This window comes from Manihot esculenta, chromosome 12, assembly GCF_001659605.2.
Source record: "Manihot esculenta cultivar AM560-2 chromosome 12, M.esculenta_v8, whole genome shotgun sequence".
In the NCBI taxonomy this organism is placed as follows: domain Eukaryota; kingdom Viridiplantae; phylum Streptophyta; class Magnoliopsida; order Malpighiales; family Euphorbiaceae; genus Manihot; species Manihot esculenta.
In genome coordinates this window covers 33,809,074-33,820,068 of record NC_035172.2, presented here as the reverse complement: position 1 = coordinate 33,820,068, position 10,995 = coordinate 33,809,074, and the positions used below count along the sequence as shown (strand labels likewise).

At 32.5% G+C, this 10,995-nt stretch overlaps 2 protein-coding genes across 7 annotated transcripts; one reads left to right on the top strand and one right to left on the bottom strand.

Moving 5' to 3' along the window:
- Positions 1 to 4,154: 4,154 nt before the first annotated feature.
- On the top strand, positions 4,155 to 6,033 carry LOC110627430 (probable 3-beta-hydroxysteroid-Delta(8),Delta(7)-isomerase). Its single transcript, XM_021773731.2, has 4 exons — positions 4,155 to 4,361; positions 5,035 to 5,181; positions 5,251 to 5,359; positions 5,588 to 6,033. The coding sequence occupies exons 1-4, from the start codon at positions 4,220 to 4,222 to the stop codon at positions 5,850 to 5,852; spliced, it is 663 nt and encodes a 220-aa protein (XP_021629423.1). The 5' UTR covers positions 4,155 to 4,219; the 3' UTR covers positions 5,853 to 6,033.
- Positions 6,034 to 7,733: 1,700 nt separating this feature from the next.
- Positions 7,734 to 10,986, bottom strand: LOC110627977 (myosin-13). Of its 6 annotated transcripts, none has more exons than XM_043948592.1 (3): positions 10,853 to 10,985; positions 10,114 to 10,225; positions 7,734 to 10,021 (listed from the first exon to the last, which is right to left on the bottom strand). In XM_043948592.1, exon 3 carries the CDS (start codon positions 9,968 to 9,970, stop codon positions 7,925 to 7,927), a length of 2,046 nt encoding a protein of 681 aa, XP_043804527.1. In that variant the 5' UTR covers positions 9,971 to 10,021; positions 10,114 to 10,225; positions 10,853 to 10,985; the 3' UTR covers positions 7,734 to 7,924. The 6 variants fall into 6 exon arrangements, with proteins under 6 accessions (XP_043804527.1, XP_043804526.1, XP_043804528.1 ...); XM_043948591.1 differs by having other exon boundaries at positions 10,321 to 10,905; XM_043948590.1 differs by having other exon boundaries at positions 7,735 to 9,994; positions 10,114 to 10,634; positions 10,853 to 10,986.
- Positions 10,987 to 10,995: the final 9 nt, after the last annotated feature.

Below are 10,995 nucleotides of genomic sequence, written 5' to 3'. Positions count from 1 at the left end.
GATACTCCTTTGATGCTGCCATGAAAACATCTCTGTTTGGAAAAATCATCCCAACAGAAAACTCCATATTCGGACTCCAAAACATATCAGTCGGTGGCTTTGCATAAGGGTCTACACGCATTAATTCAAAATCTATTTCTGAAAATGGGGGTGGATGCACAAGTGGCAAAATAGGATTAGTATATTGAGCAACAACATTATCATCACCTGATAATAATTCGTCGTCCTCAATCCAACCACTTTCGTACTCGTTAATGTCAAAATCAGATAATCTCTCTGAATCAACATATTCATCAACTTCATCCACAAATTCATTGACAATATTATCAACACTATTAAAGTTAAAGTCTTCAGTACAAAATGGACTAGTTGGACATACTATAATTTCATCTTGCTCTTCAGTATTCGGACGCAAAATACAGTGTGAACTCATTTTTGGATCATTAGTATAAGAGGGACCAGCACAATCATCTTTCTGATTTATATGAATATCTCTAACGACATCGACATAAAAAATTATACTTTCAGATCCTAGTATACAGATGTAATCGAACATCATCTCTACATCGGCATCATTGAGCAGCTTAACTAGTTCAAATTTGTAATCGTTATCACTAATAATTGGTTTCTTATATTCAATCTTGCATATGAATTGATTATGGTCTGACAAATTTATAGAACGAACTATTTTCAAAAGAAGATTCTCATAAGTCAACCTTTGTTTCATACGGAAGAAATTGTGCTGGCCACCAACATAGTCGTAACCTAATTCAGTTATAATAACATGACCATCCCAGTGTACAATTCCATAAGTCGGAAAACTCATTTTTGTCAAATCTAGTCTATATTTCAAACATAACAAAGATAGAGTAAGTATTTAATTAACATTAAAAATTAAGTGCAATATAATTACTCATACCTGTTTATTTTGAATAATGTGATCTAATAGCCTTACAATGAAAATTGTCTACCAAACTGCAATATTAATTTAAATTTTATATTTAGCACCAAATACATTATATCTTTACATAAATATCATTAAAATAAATATATTATATCATAAAAATTAGCGCATAATAATAATTATATTACACCACATAAATTATTAAATAAATATATTAAATAATGTAACTAACCTTCACAAATTCTTTAAGATTGAAAGGAGGGTGTATTGAGATTGGAAATGAAAATTGTGAGGGAATTTGAGTAGAGTGGAGGAGAGTGAATGTGAGGAGTTGAGTAAGGTTGGAAAATGATGTGAGTAAGGGTGGGGTGGGATGGGCAGGGTTTTATCAATGGAAACCTAGCGCCATTTAAAGCGGCGCCAGGCTTTCCTGTCGCTCGAAGACCGCCTCGGGACTGCATCCTGGCACCACTTTAAGTGGTGCCAGGATGCAGTCTTCTAGCAGTCTCGAGGCGTCTACTGGTACATGCCTCGGGACTGCATCCTGGCGCCACTTTCTCTGCCATGAAGAGAAATCTCTTCATGGCAGAGAATATTTGCCATGAACAAAACCTGGCGCCAAGTCCTTGCGCCAAATAATTAATCTGCATTGTTATACATAAATTTATATGTATATATACATACATATCTTATTTTACTACTCTTAACTCACTTTTTTTTCTTTTGAATTTTGAAATGTTCGTATATTTTTAATATATATTTTTCTAATTTATTGGTGTTGTATTTTTTATGATTATAATATTTCAAATAAAAATTTTAAAATGAGTACAAATTTAGTTATATAGTAATGTGCCTTATAAAATGAATAGAACATTCAGCTTTTTTTTTTTCTCCATAATTATCAAAATAACATGGTATAATTTAATAGAATGTTATTCTTTTATTAAAAATTTAATATTTTACATATGTAAGTTAAAATTATAATTTTTAATATCTTTAAATTTTTAATGCATTTATAATTAATTACAATTAAATTAACTATATATATATATTTTTTATTTTAAACCTTATTATTTAAGACCAATTACTTACATATTATACTTTATACATTTTATTCTAAAGCCTGTTTTTAAATAATTATTAAATCAAATTTTTACTAATAAATTTAGAATAAAAATATTAATATTAAATATACGTAACACAATAAAATATACATTTTAAAATAAAAAAATATTACAAATTTAAAATACTAACTAATTACATAGATTTTAATTTTTCTATTTATTTTTACATTTTTCAAATTTGCGCCCTTCGCTTGAACGTTTAGCGGATTTAAATATTCTTCCCCTTCTTTGTTCCAAATAATCATATATATTCGCTTTATAACTTGTACATTCACCTCCTCCTGAAATTAATAAGTCAGTAAGTATACTGTTAAAAATATACATTACATTAAATATTAAGTTTAACTAAATATGTACCTCTTAATCTTCTATTCTCTCTTTTACAGAATTCTTTTTGCAAAATAGGAAGACTGTATTGCAGACGCATCCAAGGTGCATAATCTAATTTTTCATAAATATGAAAATAATAATTGACTATATCAGAATAACTTTTTATTTCGGATTTTGACCAAATAAAACTTAAAATCTTAAAATAACATAACGGAATAGTTTCAATCAAAATATCAACCATTTCTATATTCCGCATATTATAATCAGAACAAATTATTTCTTGCAACTAATAATTAAGCCATAAAATATGTTGAAAAAAATTGCTTTGAGAATCTATTCTTAATTTATATATTTCTCTCCACATTTTTTTCACTCTATTTTTAGCTAATTTACCTCGTAAAACTTTTGGAACAACATAAATATGAGCCATAAATCAATTAAAACAGAAAAAAGAAGAGAATAAAGAAGTGTGAAAATAAATCACCAGGAAAGAAATAAGTAAAAGGAGAGGGAAAAATGAGAAACCATAGGGGAAAATGAGATTGGTGGTGGAGGGGGTATTTATAGGATAAGGTGAAGAGTATATATAGGGTGGGCCGGAATATGTTGGCGCCTCTTTAAGAGGCGCCAGGATGGGTTGGCGCCTCTTAAAGAGGCGCCAGGTCTGTGAATTTCCGAGGCGCCAGGGTCAGGCTGGCACTTCTTTAAGAAGCGCCAGCCTGACCCTGGGAAGCATCAGGCCAAGCTTTCCGAGGCGCCAGGGTCAAGCTGGCGCTTCTTTAAGAAGTGCCAACCTGTCTGGGAAGTGTCAGGCAACCCTTTCCGAGGCGCCAGGGTCATGCTGGCACTTCTTTAAGAAGCGCCAGACTGTCTGAAAAGCATCAGGCCACGCTTGGCGCCTCTTTGATAGGCGCCAAGACTTTATCTGGCGCTTCTCGCCTTTCAAAGAGGTGCCAGGCTCTCTTTTCGCCTGCCACGTGGCAGGCGAACCCCTAATCGGCAAATAAATGTTTTTCAACCCCAAATCCACAAATTTTTATTCCCCCGCCCCTAATTTTGCAAAAAGCCCATAAATAGATATATACAAAACTATCACTTTTTAGCTATAAAATAGTTTAAAAAGGAAAAAAATAATTAAAATACTTAAAGTTTAAATTTTAAAAATTAAAAGTAAATTTTTTTAATTAAAAAATAATAAAATAAGGTGAACGTTGTAAAAATAATATTTAAATTATTATTATATATATGAAAGAATTATTATTTAGTTTCCATATTTTTAAAAAATTTATTAATTTATTTCTATATTAGAATCGCTTGAATAAAATGTTATTGTATTTTATAAAATTAAATTATTTATTAATTTATAAAAAATATCAATCAATTTATTTTAATTTTAGTTAGAAACACAAACTCATATATATATATACATATATTTAAATTTATAAATTTTAAATAATACATAGTTAAAATTGTATAAACTAAATAATTTATAAATTTTTAGTAAAAAATTAATAATTTTGATTTTATAAAATAAAAAATTATAATTATATAATTTTAAATAGAAATCAACTATTAATTTTTTTTATATATATAAATTTGGAGATTTAATAATAATTTTATTTATTTATTTAGAATTAAGATAAAATTACTTAAATAGCACTAAAATTCTTTAAGAAGTCTAGAGGCCCGACGTCCGCCACTGAATTAATGATTTCCTAGGTTTTATTTTATTCATGGACTAGCTAGTAATTTTGTTTTTCAAATAAAAAAATAAATGAACCGCCGACTATTTTAAAGTTGAAAATCGAATACCAATCACAAGCGAAGGCCAAGTAGTAGCAGAAAGAGACGACGACCAAAAATGGAGGGGCAGCCGCATCCTTACGTTCCGAGAGATCTGAAGCTGCCGGATTATGTGCCCGTAGTCCTCTCTCAGTCCACCATCGTTGGCGTCTATGCAATTTCTTCCTTTGTCGTTGTCTCTCTCGTGTGGATACTTTCTGGTAATTTAACTGTGTTTTCTGCTCACCTAAATGCTTGCTGATCTACATTTGATTTTTGAGTCATTAATCTTTATCATTGGAATCAGAGTTCATTAAAAAGAATCACCAGCCTTGAATTAGAATCTAGCATCATGCATTTCTATTACGTCTTTCTCATCTCAGATCCCTCCACAATTCCCACTTCAGTGTTTGTTATTATGACTGTGTGAGCCTAATTGCTGCAAGCTAAACATGTGTTGCAGTCGAAATCCCAATCCTGCAAAAAGTGATGGTAATATTGGAAGATAAACGAAGAAATTTATATTTAAATGTATTTGTAATTTAGATCTATATGTATATGCAATTTAGATCTAAATGTACATTTAAATTTAAAAAAATTGATGGTCAAAACTCGATGAGTTAAATTTTTATCCTCTGATAATCATCTCCTTTGTCATGCACATTGGCAACTCGTCCTTGCCAGTTGATGGAGGAAAGCAAGTAAGCTGCATCTTGTAATTTGCTTTGGAAGCTTTACTGCTGGTTTCATCTCGTTGCTGGTGTAACTTTTCATTGAATCCTGATTCTTTTTTTTTTTTTTAAATATCTTCAGTGTGTTGCTAGCTTGTCCTAGTTTGTTTAAAGTGAATCTAATTACCCGGCTTACTGGATTAGCTTGTTCTTCCTATGCCAGGAAGGTCCCACAAAATAGCAAAAATTGATAGATGGCTCATGTGCTGGTGGGCTTTTACTGGTCTCACGCATATGATTCTTGAGGGCTATTTTGTTTTCTCTCCCGAGTTTTACAAGGAGAAGACCCCTTTTTATCTGGCTGAAGTTTGTGAGTCTCCCTGCGCTTTCTTTTTCTGTTACGTTAAATGCATATGTTACTCATATTTACTGCTGACAGGGAAAGAATACAGCAAAGGTGATTCAAGATATGCAGCAAGGGATGCTGGAATAGTTGCCGTGGAAGGATTGACTGCAGTATTAGAGGGTCCAGCTAGCATTCTGGCAGTGTATGATTTATTTTCAAGAACAATACTTTTTATTTTTCTGGTGTTATTTATGAAATAAGACCAGGCTATCTATTTATTATTGGGAAAAAACCTAGATCTAGTCATTCATAGATCTAAGATATAAACATGTACGTCCTACCATATATGTTGTGCCTTATATATATAATGGATATTTTACCTTCGCCCACCATTTTATTCATAGCAGAATTATTTGTTGACACTTGGCAGATATGCAATTGCTATGGGGAAGTCATATAGCTACATACTTCAGCTTGCCATTTCTCTGGGGCAGCTCTATGGAACTGCTGTGTATTTCATAACTTCGTTCTTGGACGGCGATAACTATTCTTCAAGTCCTTATTACTACTATGCATACTATGTTGGTGCAAATGCCTCCTGGGTTGTTATACCATTACTTATTTGTATTCGTTGTTGGAAGAAAATTTGTTCAGCATTTCAGGTGCAAGGCCAGAAAAAGACCAAAAGTCGCTGAGAGATGCAGAGAATATCTCACTTCAAGACACAAACGAGATCATTTGGCTTGATGTTTGTTCAGTAACTCTTTTATTAGTTCATTGTTGTCTAGTATGTAGCTTGAAACATCAATTTAATTTTGGGAATTCAATATGCATTTTTATCCAAATAATCAAGTAAAAACAATTAGCTGGATGCAATAGCTTGCCATTCTCTGCAACATTTATAGATGCACAGGTATATGTGATCATAAGCTTCAAAATGCTGGTAGACATTTTATATCAAGTTATCAATAGGAGCATTTTGGATGCCCTTTTTGTTGGGATCGCCGTAAAGCTCTTATTAGAATCTTTAGATTTTTGGTAGTGCAGAAGCATAAGTGCTTTTGCAGAAAAGTATTGCTGTTTGTTGATCATGTATTTACTCTGAGCTCAGACGAATTTGATTGGTTTTCAAATGTAGAAAGATGGATTCGTTCATTAAAAGGGCTGAACATTTTTGTTAGCCTAAGGGATGGAATGATGAAGTATTTCCTCTTTCCTCCTCCAATAAAGTGGTTATTTTTTTAATATTATAATTTTAATAAGTTTAGAACTTTAATAAATTAAAAAATACAGTAAATATATGATAAGTTAATACCAGAAAATACAAAAGTACGAATATATATTTGATAAAATAAAATAATTTAAATTTCTACATGATGAATAAATACATTACATGAGAAACTAGAAAAAAAATTAACTATGATACTGGAAGAAATGAGCAAGACGTCTGATTGCTTTATTAATCCTTTTTTTTTGCGGAAAATACTTGTCTGAAGTCTGAATTCAGAATCAAAATACTGACAAACAAATGGATAGAGTTTATTTTTGGGAAATTTATAATTTAATTTCTAAGTATTAACAAACAAATTGATTCGTTTATTTTTGGAAGATTTATAATTTAATTTCTGAGTATTATCATTATTAACAAGTCAGTTTCTGCATTTACAAAAACTTATTAAAACGTCCTTATTTTTTTTCTCTGTTAATGAAATAGTCATTCCATCCAACCAAAATATAATAAAAGACTAAATTACCCTCTCTCTTCTCCTTCTCCTTCTCCTTCTTTGATTCTTCCTCTTTTTATTTTTCTTCTTCTTCAATTCTTCTTCGGTTTTTTTTTTCTTTTTCTTTTTCTTCTTCAAAGCAGAAGAGAGAGGTGATTTTTCTTCTTCTTCTTTATTATCATCATCTTCTTCTTTTTTTTTTCTTTCTTTCTCTTCTTTTCTTTTTTTTTCTCCTTTTTCTTCTTCTTCTTCTTCTTATCTTTTTTCTTCTTCTTTTTCTTTTTCTTCTTCTTTTTATAAGAGAAAGATGTACTATTTCGTTGATGGGAGAAACGATAAAAATATTTTAATAGATTTGAGAAAAGATAAGAATATTTTAATAAATTTGAAAAAAGATAATAACATTTTAATAGATTTCTAAAAATTGATAATGACGTTTTAATAGATTTTTAAAAATATAGATACTAATTTGTTAATAACGACAATACCTGAGAACTAAATAAGTAGTTTTATTTGAAGGCAAAATTAGATTTTAAAAATTTTATATTCCATCACTTATTTCGTTAATAGAGAAAAAAAATATAAAAATATTTTAATAAATTTCTAAAAATATAAAACGTGACTTGTTAATAACGGAAGTATCCAAAAATTAAATAATAAATCTCCCTTTATTTTCATACATGTTTATGCCTATCCCCTCTCTTTTTGGAGAGAGAACCTTTTTCATATATTGCTGATCAAATGCTTTTCTTGGTTAAAAAGGCAGTCCATGTTAGAAAATGATAACACAAAATGAGCTAAACAATCAACATCAGCAAAATATTTTTCAACTTAATTATACACACTCATTAATTTTATTTTATTTTTCAAGTAACAGTATAACATAGATAATGAGAATTGAAATATTCACAATATAGACACTAGTAAATAATTAAATATATACCTTTACCCTATAATTTAAAAGAATAAAAAAATTAAAACAAAAAATCAAATGTAAATAAATCAGAGCTACAAGCTGTTGGAGATTTAAATAGAAACAACGTTTATTCGCCAACAGAAGCTTCCTTTTTTAGAGCTTCACCGGCGAGTGGTGAAGACTCCTTCTTGTGATCTTCAGAACCAGCAGAGGAGGGTTCCTTTTTGTGAGATTCACCACCGGCTGATGAAGGTTCTTTCTTGTGAGTTTGATCACCACCCAATGATGAATCCCTTCTGTGAACAACTTTTCTCCTTGTTATAATATCTCCAAATCTTCTTAACAATGCCTTCTTCTTCTTGGGGTTCCTTTCATTCTCCCCATCATCAATATGAGTCCCATCTAGATGTTCTAAATCTTCAGCATTTATTGATTCATCATCTGTAAATGTAGAGGACTTTCTCCGATGGTGGTAGTGGTGGTGGTGGTTGTTTTGGTGGTGATTAGCTGCTGCTGCTGCTGTTGATACAGGTGAATCTACATCAAATATTGATCCTTTAAGGGGATCTACATTCTCTGAATCCTCATTCTCCTCGTTATCTTCATTGTTCTTTTCAGAAATTTTATGATCCTCCTGTGTTTCCTTGTGTTTAGGATGAATTATTAGATCCTTGAGATTAAGGCTAAAAGCATTGCTCAGTTTCCTTTCTTTATGGGCTATCTCCTTCTCTGTGGAGATCTCTGGCTTGAGCTTTTGTTCTTGTTCCTTATCTTCAGCTTTACATTCTTTTCCTGTAGCTTCAGCCAACAGTCGCTTCAACTCTTTGATATTCTCAGTAGCTGTAACTTCATTGGCTCTAAGATTTTCGTTCTCTCGAGTAATGAAGATAAAAGCATCATCTTTTTCAGCCAGCATATCTTTGAGTTGGGAATTTTCTGATTGAGCAATTGCTGCAGCTTCTTTTGCTGCATTAGCTTCATTCAAAGCCTGTTTAAGTATATCTCGCAGATTCTGATTTTCTTGTTTTGATGTTACGTTCAAGTTCTCGGCTGCAGTAAGTGCTTCAAGGAGTCTATTGTTCTCTTCTTGTGCCGCAGCTTTTTCATCCTCAGCTTGTTTGATACAATTTACAAAGCCCATTTCTTTACCATTCCAAGCTAGAAGTGTCTCCTCCGCCTCTACTCTCAACCGATCAGCCGTGTTCCGGTGAAGATCAGCCCCTTTCCTTGCTTCATCCAATAGAGTTCTATGCTTCTCCTTGGTTCTCTTGAACTTCTGTTTCCATTCTTCTGATTCCTTTTTCAACCTCTCTAGCTCAACTTCAGTTTCGATTAGCTTCTCTTTGGATTGGTGGGCTTCTGTTGCAACTTCTTTTAGTGCTATTGCTAAGTCATCCAAGGCGTCCTTGTTGTTCCCCTCAGCTTCAGTTGCTAGCTTCAGTTCATGTTTAAGCGATTCAATCTCTTTAACCAATCTTTCAGCCTTAGCTGCTGAAAGTTTCTCACGTTCCTGAGCTTTAGCCAGATACTCATTGGCAAACACAAGTTCCGATTTTAGACTCGCTAATTCTCTGTTGAATGGAGACTTATCATCTTTTTTCTTCTCTGGTGAACCCAATTTGTCAACTTCATCATGGAGGGTGGTGACCTCAAGCTTCGACTCTTCAAGCATTATCTTGGTTAGCTCAAGCCGTTTTGTTTGAGCAGCCAAAGAATCTAACATTTTCGTTTCTGAATCCCTGCCTGCTCTTATTTCTGTCTCCAGTTCCTTAATTCTTTCTTTGCTTTTGGACAACAAATCTAATGCATGAGTCTCAGAGAATTGAGCCTTACCTATCTCCTCTTTCAGTTTCCGCACTAAGGCATCTTTCTCTGCAAATTTAGCTTCCAATTCCTTGGCCCTCTCAACTTGAGACGCAATGGCTGCCTCTTTGATCTTTAACTCTTCATTGGATTTTGATAACGATTCTATTGTGGAATTTAGGTCTGAAAATACATCATCAACAACCTTTCTATTGGACGTTGCTTCATTTTGTTTTCCATTGGCTTCATTAGCTGCCTTTTTCATCTCTTTCAGCTCGTTATGGAATCTCTCTTTTTCTCCTTCTGCTGCAGCCAATCTTTCTTTGATATTCATAAGCTCCTTCTCCAGTTGCCCAGCATCCTTCTGCATCTTGGAATCTAAGAAAATTGGTTTCTAACCACAAGTATCAAAAACCCACCACTATATTATCAAATGGTTGTTATGATTATGTTCAGAAGGTAAACAAAAACTTAAAGAATAAAAGAAGAATGGGAGGGGAGAAGTTTGTTTACCATGGATAAGTCTTCAAGTGATGGATCGTAGCTTTTGCTATGTCTTGATGCAGGGATAGACTTGGAAACAACCAATGAAGGAGTCTTCAATGAAATCAATAAAGACCCGAATCTGAAAATTTACATATAATATCACCAATGAAAAGCCAAATACAAGGAGAAAAAAAAAATTAAAGACAAAGAATGGAACAAGGAAGAGCAACCCACCAAGGCCAAATCTCCCTAAAACGGGAACAAATGAAAAAGATATGGAGCAGAAAAGGAGAGGAATGAAATGCATGGAAGTTTCAAGGGAAGATGAAGGAAGATAAATGGAAGGAAAACTTGGAGTTATTCTTGGTAATGTATTAAGTTGATATATTTGGAAAAATCAATAAATGGATTTCAAAATATAGCTATTGTCGTGGAGAAATTCTAGAGAGAGAAAAAAGCGGGGTACAGAGAGAGAAAATTGGGTTAGGTTGTGTTATGTATGAATAACCAAAGTTGGCGGATTCTCCAGTAAGATGAACCTATGGCTGCTGCAAAATTGAACCAAATGTAATATTAAAGGTATTAAAACCATTACAATATGATAAAGAAGTTTCCAATGTTGACCCAATTGCCTTGTTTTTATCTGATGGTTGACGTGGTCATTGGAGAATTAACCACAATAACTGTCATTATTATATCTTTCTTTTAGAAAGAACCTGGACAACAGTTCAGAATTAGTGAGAAAGATCTTTCTCCTTTTCTTTACCTTCAAAGGACAGTTGAAAATTGGCGAGAATGGTTAATAATAGGATCTATAATTGTGCTGATGTTTCCTAGATGAAGTGCCTCCTATCTGGCTTGATTCTACAACCCTTGTTTACTTTCTGCAAGGAACATTATTTTCTGAGG